Raw genomic sequence first — 18,669 nt, 5'->3', positions numbered from 1 at the left:
TCTTCTACAAACATTTCTGCTAGAATGTTTGAATTAGTTTGAAAATGGCAACACAATACTAAATAAATAATCTTCTGCAGTTTATGAAGAATGTCACTATAGAGAAAAGATAAAGATAGAATAAGTTTTGGTATTGTTGAAAATTAAAAATTTGAAAATAGAAAAAAAAGGAATAATAATTTTGTTTGTAATATATATATATTTATGAATTATATGAACACAGAGAGAAAGGAAAGAGGAAGAAGAATGGTTGACACAAGGAATGTTTACAATAAGATGAAACAGTTAATTCCCAACTCAACAAGCTATTCTTGGGCAGTTGGCAATGAAAATTCAGCTTATTTTTTAAAATAAATAAATAAATTAAGTAATTAAATCAATTTAATTTAAATAAATTTATGAGGAACAAACACACAATGAATATGATAATTTTACAAATAAAAACAAAAGGGAAAAATTCTACAACAACCGCAATCACAATAACAAGGAGGAGAGAGTGAAAATCACAGAGACGAAAAGATCGTCTTCTGAATCGGAACAAGGTCAGTGAATTTTCTTCTCCTCCCTTCTTACAATTTCCTCCCCTTCCATCTACTAATTCACTTTCTCTGCATAATTAATGGATTGTTATTTTTGTTCATGATTTTATCAATGAGCTTTCAATTTCAATTTTCTGCACGATTTGTTCTTCTTGTTGTTGTTTCTTTTGCTCTTTTTTTTTGTTGTTGCTGAGAAATGGAAATAGAATCACAATTCTCCGCTCAGGTTCTGTTGTTACCTGATTTAGTATTATTTAGTTTTTTTATTTTATTTTTGCCTTATAATATTTCACAAAATAAATAAAATTTAGAGAGAAAAAAAAGAGAGCCAGAATAACAAAAAGAAAGAACATTGAAACTCAGCAAATCACTGGCGTAAAGCACTGTCGATCGGGTTTAGCATTCAAATGAGGTGAAATCGGTTTAACGGCATTTGTTCTACTTCTGATCAATTGGACTTTGTCCTCACTGATTGGTCTGTTTCTCTCCCAGTTTTTCTATCTTTGCGTTTTTATTTTAAATTTTACTGTTATCTATCGTTGTCTATTCTGAACATAAACTTGCAACGAGTTCTGTATTTAGCTTTCTTTTTGGCCTCCGTTTTTTTTTTCTGATCAAATTTTTATACTTTATGATTAGTTGTTTTCCCGGTTTTAAAAGTCAAGATCTAAATTGATTAAATGTAAGAGTTTCGGATTTTTTTTTGTGACCTGTTATTTGGCTTCTCTTTTGTTTGTTTGTTTTATGTTTATTTATTGATTGCTATCACCATCGATTCAGTCGTTTCTACATGTTGATGATGGGTTGCTTTAATCTTTATCCTTTTTTTTTTCTTCTGTTTTGAGCAGCTGACAAGTGTGTTATTTTTGTATTTTTATTTCCGTTTCTTACTTTGATTTTTGTTATTGAAGAGCAGGGTTTCAGGTTGAAATTTTAGAGCAGTATATCAGCAATTATGAGATTCAAGAAAGGTAATAAGGTGGAAGTGTTGAGCAAAGTTGAGGTGCCTTGCGGCTCCTGGCTATCTGCAGAGATCATTTGTGGTAATGGCCACCACTATACTGTGAAATATGATGGATATCAAGATGATGCTGGTGAGGCAATTGTGGAGCGGGTATCCAGGAGAGACATCAGGCCATGTCCGCCAGTACCTGTATTCATGGAGAATTGGACTCCAGGTGATGTTGTAGAGGTCTTCCAGAACTTCTCTTGGAAGATGGCTACAGTTTTGAAGGTTTTGGGGAAAAACTACATTTTGGTCAGGCTACTTGGATCTTCTTTGGAATTTCAAGTGAGCAAATTTGACATTCGGTTGAGACAGTCTTGGCAAGACAACAAGTGGATAATAGTAGGAAAGGTACCTTCATTTTTTCCTTCTGAATATTTTTTCCCCTGTACGTAATTTCCTAGTGCTGTTGGCTTCCTGATGTGAATATAGTAACACATCTGTTGTGCTGGGTTTAACCTTTGATTGAATTTTTCAAATTTCATTTATTCAGAGCATGTCTTCTATGCTAAAAGTAACTAACAAAATTATAAAAAGGAATTTTTCTTAGGTTGTTTTTCTTGTTATACTTTCAATATTGCCTGTGTCTAATTTTCACGTTTTCTCCAGTTTTCCTGTTTTCTTTTCGTTTCACATGTTTTTCTTTGTCCTATTTTTCTTCTGGTCCCTCCTTGCTGTTTTATGGATGAATAGTTATTTATCCTTCTCCCATCTTCAGGGTTCTGCCAGCTGTGAGAATAGAAAACGTTCTAGCCAACTTCAGAAGACGGCCACAAAGACAAAACTGTCAGGTTCCACTTACTACCATCCTGAAAAGAAAAACCTGAGTATTCTGGAATCCGGACTTGTCTCTTTTAAAACATTGAAAAGAGGAAGCCATTCACAAGTTGAGGCATATGCTAAACCTCCCCCAAAGTTTAGAGCACTTGAAAAGGAAGGTGGATGTCACAGAATAAGAGTTAGGAATTCACCCACACCATTCAACCAGGTACAGGGTGTCAGTTTTCCAAGAGATGTGCTCGCTGAAGAATGTTTACCTGCTTCTATAAACAACAGAAAAACTGGAATTCCTAATATGGTGGAGATAGGAAGGAGGAAGCAAACTGGCGCTGTGGGTTGTTCATTTGAAGAAAACTTAGAATCAAATCATGCTGATAGTGTTACGTGCTCTGTTGGTAGTTGTAGTATCACTAGCAGGAATTCCTATAAATTGCAATTTCCTGTATCTGCAGGTCCTTTTGAAGATGTAGATGGTCCATATAGTGATGCTGAGTCTGTTTGCCAGAGGGATTATGAGGAAGGAAATTGTTCCCCTCCTACACAAGAGGAACTGGCAGCAGAAATTCATAGGTTAGAGTTGCATGCCTATCGCTGTACAATTGAGGCATTGCATGCATCAGGACCCTTAAGTTGGGAACAGGAAGCATTAATGACAAATCTACGTCTTTCGCTCCACATATCAAATGATGAACATTTAACGGAGCTAAGAAATTTGATTTCATCTGAAAATAGCATTCCTTTCAGATGACAGGAAATTTTTTTCATCTTCAATTTAATACTTTTTCCCTAGGATAGAGTTTCATGACAGTTTGATCTCAGCCTCATTCAACTGTAAGAAAGATGAAATATTTCAGTCCTTCATTTATGTTTTATGACTTAGTGGTATAGTTTCATGTGAATGTATATGGCTAAACTTCGTGAATAAGTAATAATTTCTGAACTCTTGTCAATCTGTTCTATGATATATCCTCTTAATTTCCTTTGGACTTCTTCTGGTAAAAATACAACATCAGGATCTTCCTGGAACCTTTGTTACATTCTAGATTTTGCACACCTGGAAGACATAATCTGACCACTGATTTAAAATTATGTGGTATACTAAAATGCTGTTATATATTGAGGCTCAATGAATAACATGCTTTATAGGACTTGTGTTTTGCATAATTTTTTTTTATATTTCATGGTGATTTTAGAAGATTGTTTTGCATTCATATCATTGCTCTTAAATTAGAACGAACGGAGAAACTTTTGTTTCCTTTCTTAGTTTGTTACATACAACGATACAAGCAATGTCATGTAGGGGACATACAATGTGTAATACTTGTCTCTGCTCTCCATAATTTGGAAGTACAAACAAAGTCATTTGCAGATACCAGTAATACTTCCCCTGCGTTTTCCAGGGCTGAGGAGTCATGTAGGTGTTGCTTCCAGATGTCTACAGATTTTCTCTTGCTCTAGACAAGGGATGGATTTTCTAATATGGCTCTTGATAAGCCAACACTTCCATTGGCTTGTGGAGTTCTCGCATTCTTCCATTTCAGGCCACCTGTGAGCCTCGTATATATGTTTTGCGGAGGATGCATGCTCAGAGTCTTGTGGCTACAATGGGGTGACCTGATATGTGAATGTACAATTGAAAACTTTCACCTTAGCTTGTTCAATTGTGATATCTTTTGCATGCTGATGCATGATTCAGTATCAATTACTAATGAAATTATCACTGTTACTGCGCGTGCATAACATGCAGAGGATGTTTACATGTCAATTCCTAGTTACTTGTTAAAATGTCGAATGTCCAGCTTTGTAGTTTTAATTGAATTGTAACTAGAAGTTAGAAGAAGGGTGCACTATGATGGTTATAATGGCCATTTTATTTTGCTATAACTAAACAACTGTTAATCACGTATATTAATTAATAGAAACATAATTAAGATGTCTAAATGTTTAAAGAAGCACCAACTTTAGATAAAGATAATTTTGACAGAAAACCTCAGGGCCCTATGCAGTAGACATTATTGAAAAGGATTTTTAGTTTCTGATGTGGATACGTATGGAAAGTATTCACTTTCTTCCAAATTTTAGCAACTCCTCATGCTATTTTGTAATTTGTGTTATTTATCTGTCGATTGGATTATCCTTCAGTTCATCTAATACCTGACATAACTGCTTTGAACAATGCTGTTCTAGTACTTGTGCACCTGCTACTTTACAAGTTACGTGAACATGTTTTTCCTTTTATGGTTGTAAGCTTAACACAAGAAAGTTGTCATTGCTTTGTGGCTAGTGCATCAATGCTCAGCAATGATCAATTAGCACAAGGTCCAAATGGCTCTTGGAAGAACATGGCCACAATAAAGCCGGCATGACACGAGGTATGGCTATGAACGGAATATTCGTTTTATGCATACATTCCACAATTCCAATGATCCATATACAGTAAGTAAATAGATTTCATGCACTTCATCGGCATGTTTGACTTGCTTTCTAATTGAGAATCTAATTTATCGTTATTTCAACTCTTATCGGTGTCCTCTACATCACTATCTTTAGAGCTCAATTTTCCAGATTCCCAACAAGACCTTGGATTTGATTTTGGTTGGCCTAATATCTTTCAGTTGGGCAACGATACCTGCGTGTTCTTTGTGAAACTTTTGGCTTCAATCTGATGTTTAATCAATGTGGAATCCGGTGCCCTTTGAAGCATGTCCGTTGTTTGTCAAAACCTGAGTTTTGAAAAGCTGAATAGCTTCCTTAAAAGTATGATTTTTTTTTCTTATATATTTTTCCTTCCATTGTTAGTGCATGTTTAATTTGACATTTACTACCTCCAAACCTATGACTAGTCTGTTTATTTCACTCGCTTTATTTTGCTAAAATTTCTTAACTATCTGTCGCAATATGTGAAAGATTGGGTAAATGGGTTTCTGTTGGCTAGCTTATGCAAACACAGTGGTATTGAGGGGAAAAAATTCTGATATACCTTAGTTGGAGATTTTTTTGTTGCCGTTGACTGATGCAAACTGTCAGTTTACCTAAATCTAAATATGTTGTAACCTGGGTTCCGGCATTAGTATATCCTGTATGAAAGAATATCAAATTTTAAATCATATTGTTTCTTATTTTAAAAACCGTTTTCTGTTTTTAAGAGAGAAAAACTGGTTTGATAAAATTAGGATTTGAAAAGTACTTTTACAACTGAAATATCTTTTACGTTTTTAAAATGAAAAAAAATCAAACAATCTCAAAGGTATTTGAATTTAATAGTAACGTGCTAATGTGAAAGTTAATTCGGTCAACTAATTGAATGTGATTCTTAGTATAGTTTTTAACAAATTGTTATAAATTTTAATAAATTTAACACACAATATGTTTGTGAATGAATGATAATATAAAGTTATTGACACATATCACTTGTACTTTCATACATTACTTTCTCCTATTTGAAACAAAAATAGTACGACATATGGTGGGGGTTTGTTTATGAGGAGAGAAATGGCATCCAAATCCTGTGCGAACAACACACTGCTTTTCCTACGCGTCTCCTAAGGAGAAAGGTTCATTAAACTATATTTTAAAGCTGTTTTTGGGGAAATTCAATTCATGTTTATGGAAATGGCTACCTCCCAATACTTCCACAATTTGTATTTTGCAATGTCCAACATTTTCTAAAGCCAGATCTTTTGACCGAAAATACATTACAATTAAACGTTTTATCACTTTTAATTCAAAATATCTATGCGAACACTAGTAAGAGTTATTTATAGGTAAACCAATTTTCTTAAAAGCTTTTATTTTTAAGTTCAAACAAACTAGTCGCATCATCTGTTTTGGAGTTCTTCCTCCAAATTTTAAATTTTATAGGCAGAGAAGTGAGCCAATCGTGACCTTGTTCCAACAACTTTTTCATTGGACTGATTTCCGACGAAAAAGCAACAGTGTGTTTCAGCCAAGCCAAATTGACCCGACCTCTGGTGGACCTTCTGACCCAAACTCTTGGACCTGACATTAATTAGGATTTAAAGGAAACTGTCTGATGGACCCGAAATACTAATATGTTCTATAAGAAAACAAAATTGTCCTTTTCTCTTAAGTGTAATCAAATAAATAATTTCATATTTAAAGATTTTCTTTTTTGTTTGTAGTTCTTGATATTTATTCTTCCATTTGCACAATTACTTCACCAATTCCTTTTTCCTCATGCTTCAACAGTATTTTTTTTTTCCTTTAACCATATACTAGTAGTTTTAAAGAGGCAGTACAGAAATAAACCACGTTTTAAATATTACAGTCGCATGTTAAAATTAATTTGAACCTACAAAATTATTTTGCAGTTTAAATGTTTGATTAAACCCCAAAACTTGTTTTGGAATCAAAATCAACCGCGTGAGATGAAACGTGAATAATAATTAATATTCTTATTTTGATAAAAAAAACGTTGACAAGAGTAAAATTATGGTGATTTCATGATGTGATATAATGTTAAAAAGTAAATTTTAAATTTAATTTAATTTTAAAAATTAGTCTGTGAGATTTTATAAATTTATAATTATAAATTTATTTTGTTTATAATCGATGTGAAATTTTTAACAGAGTATACATTAATTTTAAAAGAAAAAGAATTACATCAACAAAATGTTAAAAAGTATCATTTTCATAGTGAATTTGAATAGTAACTTCAAAGTATATTGCTTTGTATTACTTAGACCAGTTGGAAATCTTAATATACTCATTAGATGAGTTCAAGAGTATTTATATATATATATATATATATATATATATATATATATATATATATATATATATATATATATATAATATATTAAAAATTTATTTTCTTTTTCTTTTTCTTTTTATTTTTAATTTGAAAAAGGGTCAACAATTTAGACTCGTCTAGAAAAATAAAAATACCAACTTGATGCACCAAATTTTGACAATTGACTTTAGAATTTAGGAATTAAGATTTAGGATATAGAATTTATAGTAAGTTTAAGATTTAGGGTATAGAATTTAGATCGAAGTTACGCATTATTTATCAAAATAAAACTCTTTATTTCCTAATATCATATTTACAATGAATGTATGACATGTTCCCTTTACTAGTCTTGTTCCTTATTTGAATAAGTTTTTCATTATTCAAATAAACAAGTGTCATTAAAACCTAGTTTTAACATTTATATAAAGTTATAAGCCTTAAATAATGAAGGTATAATTTTGGACATGGTAGTTTTTTCCTTGTAAATTAATCTGTGATGTTAAAATAAATTTCTTAAAATTCGAGAAAACAATACTAGATTAATTATCTTAAATTTGAAGAGCTATAGTGCAGTCTGAGAGAAGTCTGAGAAAATAAAAAAGAAACAGTCGTTCAGCTCTGGAATAGTTTTTCACTTCATTAACCCAATGATTTATACAGAGAAAGAAGAAATGTTATGGGCGTCGTTTAAAGTTTTAGATTGTGAGGTATGTGAATAATGTTTGATAATTTGATTTGAAGTGTACTAAAATGAAAAAAAAAAAAAAAGAAATTGAATTGTACTTACCGAAGTGATTTAACGTTTGACACGAAGTTTACCCGATTATCAATGATAAGGGACACGACATTGTTTGGCCTAGAAGACGGGATAAAAAGGATGATGGTTTGATGAGATTGGCATAAATGTTTGGTTAAATGACTCAAACCCAACCTTTGCTTCAAACTTTGATGTGTATGCTCCTCATCTCACAATAATTATTTGGTTGCCCCCACTTATCCATTTTTAGCTTCATCTATTCCAAAGAATGCTATAATGCATTCTCATCAATCTCACCAACTCATTCTTACCAACATTTTATTAAAAAACCTTTCTTTTTCAATTTGGATCTGCCTGTTTGAAGAGAACAGCAGCTTTTAACTTCAAAAAAGTGAATTATTTTGAGAAAAGTAAAATCTCTTATATATTATTATTAAAAGGGTGTTTACAAAATAGATCCCTGCACATTTTGTAAGTACAGAACATCACAAGTGGGCTTGTCACCAATATGACCAACAAAGTTTAATGTGAATTGTGTAACTGCCATTCCTTAGGTTGGGCCATTTTAAGATCTTCTTTTGGAAAAGGCCAACAACACAAGAGAGAGTGTTTGAAAAACATTTTTTTGTGTGGTGAGATAGATTTTTTGATGTGATTGTTAAAAATTTTCTCAAGTAGCAGTGTTTTTACAGCAGCATGAGTGAAAAGGGGTGTGTGGAAGAAGGTGGAGAGAAGAAAAAAGAGAAGAAAAAGAAAAGGAAAAAAAGAGAAAAAAAAAATGTTATAGAAAGGGTTGACGGATAGGAAAGCTACAAATGAGTTGTGCATTAATGTGGCTCCACCAAATCCTCTACCATTGTCTCATTTGCTTCCTTCATGATTGGTATTCCCATGTGATGCTGCCTCTCTCTCTGGCTAAGAGAGAAAGAGAATGAAGCCTACAAGTTTTTAGGGTCACCCTCAACATCTGTACATCACATGAAAATGTATTTTCTCAACACCAAAGTTAATTGTCACAAATTATATGGGACAACTCCTTTCATATATTGGTCCCAATATACACCCCCATTTCAAACATTGGGTGCTGTTATCACCTCTTCTATTTCCTTCTTCTCAAAACATCAATAACAAATCTAATTAAACACTGCCATGCATTTCATTCTGCTAATTAATTTCTCAATTCAGAAAGATCGTAAAAAGTTGATGATTATGCAGTGAGATGAGATATTATTGATTGAGGCAATGATGTTAAAGAAGAGGAAAATGGTATACTGCGTGGTTTGATATTGGAATTACGTGACAGACCGACAAGGTGTCATTAAACAAGGGCAGACATTAGCCAGCTCAAATGCATTGGCATTAGTGCCTAATTAGGGGACATTAAAGATTAATTTAGTACAGTTTTTGTTATAATTGCAAAAATACTGTGCTTAGCAGTGCGCATAGATCTTGAGCATTTACTTGGGATTTTAAAAGTATGGTCTAATTTTTGGCAGAGAAGCAAAATAGTTATGAAACAGCAGGTTAGGTTTACTAAAATAACATGAGCTGTCCATTTACTAAAATAAAGAATTCTATTATTGAGGGCCACCTGGTACTAGTATCCCCATTAAGAACAAACACTCATGAATAATGGGGTTTTTAAATTCTGGGCTACTCAACAACACAACCATTGATTTAAGTGCAAACTTCGAAACATATAAAGTAGTAGTCGAAAGTAAAAGTAGAAACATAAATTTCAAGCCATGCAGAGCTAAATTTTATTTGGAATGTAGATTTTGTCATGTAGCTAACCTCAGGGGACACTGCTTAGATGTTAACGCGGAAGAATGCTGAGACAAACCACAAACCAACACCAACACACACCCAATCAAATTTCTTCGCGGATTACTAGGACTAGTTATCAGAGCGATAATTACAACAAAAATATGGGATAAAAAATATATATACGTGAAACATTATGTTCTTGTTTTATGTGAGATTGGTATGCTCAAGGCGTAATCTGCGATTCCCATCATTCACATTTTCTCACCAAAAACCTTACTGCTTTATACTTCGATTATCATTATCATCCATCTACTGCTACATGGTAGAATGCCGAATCATGATATTATAAATTAAAAAACACTCTATGGCAGTGGTGGCGTGAATAATATAATACATTCACACAATTCTCAAGATTAACACATATATAAGAGGAATAAATGAGTGGCAAGCACGTCCAGGAGTAGGAGTGTGCGAGTTTGCAGTTGAAGAAATTGAAAGAAAAGAAAAGAAAAAAAAGAATGGAGAGGTAATTATGCAATGGGGCCACATGGTGGTTCATGGCATGGCATGGCATGGTTTGGTTCCTTTAATAAAAGCTAAAAAGAAAACTGAAATTAAGAGGACAAGAAGAACTCCCCTAACCACATGCATCTTGGGGACCAGCAAAGGGTGATAAACTAGAATTCTCTCCCCCACTCTCCACGGAAGAGGATGAGAAGATCCCAAAAACCAGTACACAACCCTGTTCCTATAAATCTTACTTCTTACTAAATTACAACTCAAAACCAATAAACAATGTCCCCTTTGCTTCAAAACAACATTTTATGTCTCAAAACTACTATCTAACACTCTCCTGCATGCTCCTGCCAAACACCACTTCCAATAAATACAACCAAGCTACCCAACTAGTTTACTTTCCCCTTCAATATCGTTTAATAAACAAACAATAAATAACTCACACTGTCCAAATACGTCCTTATCCTAATTCTTCATTACATATATACCTTTTATTTTCTCTATATTTGTATTCTTCTTCTTGCCCATTATTAATCCGATCTATCTACTGCTATGGCAGTATTAGCCACCAAACACGTACGAAATTGGAAAACGGGGGTTGCACAAATCACTAGTGCAAACTGAATAAACAATGCGATGAGAAGGAAGGAACTTAGAAACCCAACAACCATGGGATTTCGGAATCTTACCTGTATACCATTTACTCTTAATTCAAGAAAGGTTTTGGCACTACTAAACTATACCATGCAGTGCAATATAATTAAGAAAGGGATATCATGACATGTCTTTCTCGGAAAGTGAAGGACGGTAGAGTTTCAATTCCTAACCGGTTACTTACTAGTACTACCACTCATGAGTTTCGTTCTAGAACTCGGGGAATTACATCTATGGAGATTGCAAAAGTGCAGAGCGCATTGAAAAGCTCATGATTCTTCATCATGGGGGGTGAAACCAGGAATAAAATCTAAACCGATGCTTCTTCTTTGGGGTCAAACAGTGATAAAGATTTATGGGTATTGATGTCAGTCAGTGGCAGATTGTAGAAGTGCTTTAGAAATTCGGTTTCCAATGTTCCTTCCTCTACTTCCTACCTATAGCTGCTGCCATATAACCATACCCTCCCGTTGCCTGTCTTTTAACATTATAATAATAGTTTCTTCCACACACCAAAAACTTGTATGTGTATAAAAAAATACAAAATGATTTTATTCGATGTTACATGTAGTCTGTCTTTATATCCGAATAGTCCAATTCCACTTGATTCGCAAGTGAATAAGATGAGAGGAGTTGATTACGAATGATGCATTGACTTGTCCTGTTAGAAAAAGTTTGGCCTGTCGTGCTGGGTGGTGTGTAGTGCATTATTTAGAGTTATCAGATTTGGAGAAAAGGTTCCTCACTTATGTATGTATGACTTTGAAATAACAAAACCGCCCCAATAAAACAAAAGAGCAGAGGAGAGGATCGAAAAACAAAATGTATGAATTAACAGCTCAAATATTGTTGTTTTTTGCTTACCCGTGACCCTTCCATCGGGGTACACAATTCTGTACTTTTCACGAGCGATTGTATAACGTAAAGGTTGAGAAACCGTAACGCAAGAAATATTGATTCAACCAAATATATTTTAATATTGACGGATAAGAGAGAGAGATAGAGAGTGAAGAATAGAAAATAATGAGAAAAGAAAAGGGCCAAAAATTCATTACAAAATTACAAATCCCTGTAAAAAAAGAAAAGAAAAAAATGAAGGAAAATATACAGAGGATAGAGAGGTGAAGAGAAGCAGGAAATTGTTAGGCATGTACTGGTTTGAGTCGATGGTGGTAGAGTCAGTAGGTTGAGTGGAATAAATTTAAAAAGAAGAGAAAAAAGAGAGGAAGGTGGTGGTTTGGTGGCTGAGTTGAGTTGAGTTGAGTTGAGGTGAGGTGAAGAAGGTAGCTATACTATACAGTTGCGTCGGGAAGAGTAGTAGGAGGAGTGGAGAGGCGTTGGAAAATGATTGGTGCGCCGTACTGAGGGTAGAGTAGCATGAGGACCGTTGGTGCGTGCTGATAACTAGGGGCCAACCTGAAACTAAAACGCTGGAGTATGATTGCGAGGGCCAGTTTGGTTTGTAGCACTGCCAGGTTTTGTCCGATGCATGTGCGAACACCAACCCCAAAGGGTATGAAGGCCAGAGGATGGTTCGCGGCGCGGGCCACCCCCTGGCTGAAACGCCCAGGATTGAACTCGTTCGCGTCGTTTCCCCATATGGCCTGATCGTGATGAACGGCCAGGATTGGAACCAGCAGCTCCGTCCCTCGTGGTATCTTGTACCCCCCCAACTCCACGTCCGTCTTCGCACGTCTTATTGTGGCGATCGTCGGCGGGTACAGCCTCAGCGACTCGTTCACGATCATGCTCACCTGCACCACACCACACCCAAAACACGTTATTGGCGGTTGTTGGACCGGCAGATGTTCCCAAACAGACAAAGCAAGATTTTTGTGCATTCCATTCCCATTTGCTTACCGTCCTCAGCTTTGCGACATGGTCTTTGGTCGGAAGCTCACGTGATCCACACATCTTCAGAACCTCCTCACGTGCCCGTACCTGCCACTGTGGATGCATAGCTAGGAGAATGGTCGTCCACGTCAGCAGGTTCGATGTGGTCTGTTTCCCTGCAAAGAAAAAGCTCTTGCACTCTTCCACAATGTCATCCACTGTCACATTCGTCGAATTCCTGTTCGACGCCTCGATCATCAGCCCCAACAAATCCTTCGCCCCCTTCTCCACCACCTTCTCCGAATTCTCCCTCCGTCGCTCTATCAGCTTCACCAGCGATTTCTTTATCTCCTTCTCCAACTTCCACGACTTTATGTTCCTCCTTGTGGGCACAAATCTGCACACCCCCCCATTCCCGATTAATTCACAAATCCCACCGCACTCACTCACTCACTCACTCACCCGCTTAAATGGATATTTATTAATCGACCATTACCTGTAACCCGGAATGAATACTTTCTGGAAGGCGTCGGCGGCCAAGTCCATCTGCTGGCCCTGTAACCGGAATATGGCTTTCCCGTCTTCGTAGCTGCTTCCGAATGCCGTCCTCGTGATCACGTCTTCTGTCAGCCTCTGAAACCACTCCGAAACTTCGATTTCCACCTCACCCTTCTCACCCATTGCCGACCACTTTTCCAACATCTCGACCACGCTTGTTGCCATCACCGGTATCAGCAACTAATTAAAAAAACGTGTATCTTTAGACACCCAAATCTCATTTATATATATAAAAAAACGATTCAGTATCCGTATACGTGTTTTAATAATGGTAACAATAACAATGGGGCGGGGTAGGGCTTAGTTAATTACTTTTAGATTCTCCATGTGAAAAGTGGGAGAGATAATCCTTCGATGGTGAGCCCACTTTTCTCCTTTGAGGCTGAGGAGGCCATCGCCTTCCAGCTGCTTCACCAGGGGTGGAGCTTCGTTTTTCTCGTAAAATTCTGACTTGGATGTGAAGATTTCCCGGATGAGGTCTGGATCAGAGACGGTGAGACGAACGGTGGGTCCGAACCAAACTAGGAATGTTGCACCTGGATCAAAAAGTAGTATTAATTAATAATTAAGTGAGTAATAATATTAAAATTACTAATTTTTGGTTTAGTAGGATTTGAAAAGGGATTGATTTTTAACACAAAGTTGGGAGTAGCACAGTCCCGCAAGTAGTAAGTGTGAAGTTTGCAAAAGAGGAAGGAGCAGGAAACATGACAGCCATTAGTTTCAGAGGGGGCATGGATAGTGTAGTGTAGACCCTACAGCACAGAGACATTGAGAGAGATAACAGGGGGTGGGAAGAAGACAAGTCAATTTTAAAACGGTTACCAAACATATACAACAACATTGTCACATTTCAATTCCTCCCATACAAAAACAAAACAAAGAGGACAATGGAAAAGCAGATGACAACTCCGCAATGCCAACAGAGTGCACTTACACATCATAAAAATTATTACCACCGTATGCATTCACGGCACTTAGTCAACAAGCTAGATATATGTTTGTGTGTGAAAACAAGTTAAGAATATGGACAATGTTTGTATTACTGACATCCTTACATTACAGAGGACGCAGTGAGTGGGAAACAAACGTCTGATTACATTGCACATCAAGCTGAAGGGTTGTTGGAATTTAAGGCAGGAAAGGATTGATTGAAGGAAGGAGCGGAGTGATGAAGAGAGAAGGGAAAAGGGAGAAAAGAAGGAAGGAGGAGGTAGCTGAGGCAGGGGAGGGAAGGAAGGAAGTGAGTGAGTGAGAAAAAGAAAAGGCTGAAAAGTTGAAAAAAAGAACTGCAGCATTAGTTTTGAAATTGAGAAATGAAAAAAGAGAAAAGTGGAGGAGAATGTATATACCATAGATTTTCTTCCAGTGATGGTAGAAGGAAAGGACTCTGGGGAGAATGTTGTGGGAGAAAGGCATGGGTTTGGAGGAGGCCTTCAACATCATGGCGACAAGTTCCTTAACGTTGCCAATGAAGAAACGATAAGGGGGTCCTCGGATTCCTTGCTTGGAGAAGTGGCCTTGAATTTTTCTGGGTCGCCACCATAGGAGGACGGTGAGCTTGAGGAGGAAGAGAAGGAAGATGAAGGAGAGGGAGGAGAAGAGGGCGTCCATAAATGGTTTTTGTAGTTGAGGGAATGAGAGAAAAATGTTGCTTCTCCTTAGTGTGGACACAGCACACAAACACACACACACAGAGACAGAGTGGTGCAGAGAGAGCAGGGTCTGGGTTGGGTTTGCTTCTTATCTGCTTTGTTATGTTGGTTGTTAGTGGCTTGGGTTTTTAATACTAGAGTGAAGGACATGGACAAAGAGAGAGAGAGATGAGTTAACCAAGGCCAACGCCGTAGGGGCCGCCACTCCATTTCTAAGGGTCAACCAATGTGAACCTTATTTTAAACATAACAAGACCATGTTGCCCTTCTTCTCTTTTGGATTTTAGCACTCACATCTTTTTCTTATTTTACACCAAATCCATCATCTATTTTTTATTTCTTCTACTGCTAACATTTTTCCTTAAACACGCTTTACACCTTTTCCTACTTCAATTCTCTCTTTGCCTTCCCAACAATTTTTTCAACCTTCCCAAATCATTCTCCGTCACGCTTCCAACCCATCCAACATCTATAATTTACAAAAATTAACTCATAATTAGTTCTGAGTACAAATTTCTAGATTTGCATGCCAATTAGATTCTATGTCAACCAATTTTGTCTTCTTTTTTTGTGCGAAACACAGACTTAAAAAGTCTACATTCTTCTTCCGTTAACAAATAAAATCTATTATTATATTGTAAATTTAGATGATATTTCGACGTGTTTTTTTTTTTTTCTTTTCTTACTCCAAACGTTGATAGTACTATTGTAACGGCGTATTGATATATAGATACAATTTTAGCATGAACAAATTCTATTGTTAAAAGATTAATTAAAAATATTGAGATACGAATATAAAAAAATTTAAATATATATGTTACATATAAGTATTAAAAAAAGTTATTAAATATATATGTGTGTAATATGGAGCAAATATTGGTACTTCAACAGGATGCATAAATAATCATTTATTGAGAGAATAAATACTGATATAAGATAGAAAAATTAGAAATACGAACCTTAATTTTAGTTAAAAAAACTATAAGTTATAAGATTAAGAAAATACAAAAATAACAAAAAAGGTTATTATATCTATTGGCTAAAAAATTGATATCTTTGTCTTCATAATATCAAATTTAGGTTCAATATTTATTTTAAAATTATATTTCTTACCTTAATCTTCATATTTGAAAACAAATACTCAAAAACTTCAAAAGTTATCATGATTTAAACTATTTACTATAAATCTAAAAGATGATTTATATATTTTAAAGAGTTTATTTATTATAAATTTTAATTCTAATATAATTTAAAATATGCATATATTATTAAATTTGATTATACAAAAATATTTCATTCGTTAAGAAATTAGCACGTTAATTAATTGAAATATCACCAAGAGTACATAAATTAAGAATTTTAAACCTGAACCCAAACAATATATATATATATATATATATATATATATATATATATATATATCTGATAAACGAAACACTTTATACCACTTAATAATTTTACTCAACTTAATCTCCAATGAAATGAATCAAACGCAGATACAACAAAAATGTCCATAATATTTCCAGTGTGTGGGTCAGACAAACAACATAATTTTAATAAACACGTTTTTCAACTTTCCACTACGTCCAGAATTTGTCAACCTGAGAAATAATTTATCAAGTAAATTACATCTGATGATTAATTTAAGGTAAATTACATGCACCACCTTTTAAAAAAGTATTTAAAATTAAACGTGTTTAGTTCTAATAAAATGAATAAGTTTTTATAAAGAAAATGTTTTTCAATTGTATCTTTATCGTCACGTGTGACTCTGCTCATATTTTTCTTAGAATTGTCGAATGCATTATATAGAGAATAAAAATAACTCTGCATTTATAAATTAATATTATTTATTTTCAATAAAAGAAATATTAGACGAAAGAAACAACGATTTTAGATAGTGAAGGAATAAAAATATTTTTTTAAAGTAAAAAGTAATTTCAAAATTCAAAAGATGGATAAAAAAATTGTATAAGGACCACCAAAACCACAGCTGATTCTTAATTTTATTGAAACTGAGAAAAAACATAAACATTATAATTTGTATTATCTTTTATTTAATTTTAAAGAACTCTACTGTTAACTATTTTTAAGAAGTTGATTAAATGATTAATAAAAATATTTTTTCATTAAATAATAAGTAATATTAAATATTGCATTTTCTTACTACCTAATTCATTAGCGTATAACTTGTGTAGTCTGTACGATATTTTAGTTTCAAAATTTATTATCATCATTCTACATACAAAAAATTATCTATTTCTTAACAACAGAATATTTGCTAACAATTTTCCATTTCTGAACAATACATCTTCGTAGGGAGGAAAATTGCATCTTTTTAATGAGCGTATATTTTCTGCATCTTAAAATTGAGTATGAAATGAGATTTAAAATACTGCAACCATCAACTTTTTTTTTCATAATTTTTTTTTCATTCCAGAGTCCTTACTAAAGGTGTGAAACAAGTTATCTTCCTTATCAGAGTCACAAAAGAAAAAATTATCACTATTTTTTTACATCAAAATAGATAAAATGAAAGTGAAACATATTAATAGTAAGTTTTTTTAAGGCAGCAGCGAAATTTTAAAATAATTATAATAATATAACATAAGTATTTCATAAAAAAAAATATTATTTTTAATAAAAAGAACTATAGATTCTACACTGTGATTTCTACCCTACATGCACACTTATGTATGTCATTAATAGTTATTTAAGGTATCATTGAAGAATTTTGAGAAAAGAATAGGAGAAAGGTCAGATTTTGATTTTGAAATTTGAAAAATTATAAAAATATGTAAAATAAGACAGAAATATTTCCGAAATTTTGAAAAGCCAGATCCCATACATCCCTTTCAAAGTCTTCCCAAGTCTCAGTCTAATCATATTCCTTATTAATCCTTCAACTCTCTCATTTTTCACAACTAATGTCTCGCCACCTTGTGTTGCCGTCGACCTTGAATTGAAATTTGAATCTATCCAATTTTTATATATCACATTTTCTCACTGCAATGGAAATTTTGGTGAAAACAATATTAAGGAATAAAAAGAATGCAGAGGAGAGGTGAATTTTGGCCAATAATAAGTTGTGTTGGTAAGTGAAATTGAATCATTGGCAATGGTCACACTTAAAAATGGAAGGGACCCCATGGCCTGTGAATAGACGGTTTTTCCCCCCAATCAAGCAGCAACATAAGCAACAGATGCATCGTTTATGTAAACGCTGACAGAGAAAAAGGGAATTTAGTTATAGATATGTCACCTTGTGTACAACAAAATCTACATCTTGTTTATAATTTTGTATGTAAATGTAAATTTTCTTTTTGGACTACTTATAAAATGGGGAAAGAGAAAGTGACAAAGTGACAAAGGACTCCTACCCTATACCCACAATTAGAATACAACCCCTAATTCATCATATTAATAATCAAATACATAAATACAAATTTTTTTATAAGTTTACCCTTCTGCATGGGTTCAAATAAAAGTCAACATGTCATTCCACATGGATGCTGTCTAATCCAAATAACTTACCATAAAAAAGGTAATCTCAATTGATGAGGGGAATGTGTTACTTAGTGATAAATAATAAATTTATATTAATTCGGGTAATTTAGGGTTGTTGTTACCATGTTCCTTAATGTGGAAAAATAAGATGATGGGTGTTATGAGAAAGTGAGGGGAAGAGAAAGCAAAGCACAAAGGAGGTTGTCGTTTTGGAATGTTGCTCTTAAATTTGTGCACATGGGAACAAGAGTGTCTAGGTTAGGGTATCCTTGTGTGCATTAGGTGGGGAAATATGCTGTAGTTGACCCAACACTGGGGTACCCACGCAAAGGCACCCGTCCCTA

The 18,669-nt window shown here is 34.3% G+C and overlaps 2 protein-coding genes across 9 annotated transcripts; one reads left to right on the top strand and one right to left on the bottom strand.

Annotated features, from left to right (window-relative positions):
* Positions 1-262: 262 nt before the first annotated feature.
* Positions 263-5,209, top strand: LOC114175961 (uncharacterized). Of its 8 annotated transcripts, none has more exons than XR_014993399.1 (6): positions 264-542; positions 1,456-1,896; positions 2,264-2,895; positions 3,726-3,952; positions 4,610-4,697; positions 4,941-5,209. XR_014993399.1 is itself a non-coding variant. In XM_085670614.1 (4 exons), exons 2-4 carry the CDS (start codon positions 1,495-1,497, stop codon positions 3,781-3,783), a joined length of 1,092 nt encoding a protein of 363 aa, XP_085526740.1. In that variant the 5' UTR covers positions 264-542; positions 1,456-1,494; the 3' UTR covers positions 3,784-4,051. The 8 variants fall into 8 exon arrangements, 4 of the variants coding, with proteins under 4 accessions (XP_027916623.1, XP_085526740.1, XP_027916622.1 ...); XR_014993401.1 differs by having other exon boundaries at positions 4,876-5,209; XR_014993400.1 differs by having other exon boundaries at positions 4,610-4,761; positions 4,876-5,209.
* A 6,587-nt stretch (positions 5,210-11,796) lies between these two features.
* Positions 11,797-15,001, bottom strand: LOC114176423 (cytochrome P450 734A1-like). Its single transcript, XM_028061466.2, has 5 exons — positions 14,516-15,001; positions 13,476-13,699; positions 13,102-13,343; positions 12,633-13,002; positions 11,797-12,526 (listed from the first exon to the last, which is right to left on the bottom strand). The coding sequence occupies exons 1-5, from the start codon at positions 14,775-14,777 to the stop codon at positions 12,065-12,067; spliced, it is 1,560 nt and encodes a 519-aa protein (XP_027917267.1). The 5' UTR covers positions 14,778-15,001; the 3' UTR covers positions 11,797-12,064.
* Between the last annotated feature and the right edge of the window lie 3,668 nt (positions 15,002-18,669).

The sequence above is a fragment of the Vigna unguiculata genome, chromosome 3 (genome assembly GCF_037176805.1).
Source record: "Vigna unguiculata cultivar grain cowpea cultivar isolate G323 ecotype 2 chromosome 3, ASM3717680v1, whole genome shotgun sequence".
Classification (NCBI taxonomy): domain Eukaryota; kingdom Viridiplantae; phylum Streptophyta; class Magnoliopsida; order Fabales; family Fabaceae; genus Vigna; species Vigna unguiculata.
The sequence above is the reverse complement of the archived record's forward strand: the minus strand, read 5'-3'. Positions and strand labels throughout refer to the sequence as shown.

Excerpts from the sequence above, each read along its gene's own strand:
- LOC114175961 (XM_028060822.2), top strand. The coding sequence starts at position 1,495 with ATGAGATTCAAGAAAGGTAATAAGGTGGAAGTGTTGAGCAAAGTTGAG. Across the intron at positions 1,897-2,263 it reads AGTGGATAATAGTAGGAAAG|GGTTCTGCCAGCTGTGAGAA; the intron begins GTACCTTCATTT and ends TCCCATCTTCAG.
- LOC114176423 (XM_028061466.2), bottom strand. The coding sequence starts at position 14,777 with ATGGACGCCCTCTTCTCCTCCCTCTCCTTCATCTTCCTTCTCTTCCTC. Across the intron at positions 13,700-14,515 it reads TCACTGGAAGAAAATCTATG|GTGCAACATTCCTAGTTTGG; the intron begins GTATATACATTC and ends TTTTTGATCCAG. Across the intron at positions 12,527-12,632 it reads ATGTCGCAAAGCTGAGGACG|GTGAGCATGATCGTGAACGA; the intron begins GTAAGCAAATGG and ends GGTGTGGTGCAG.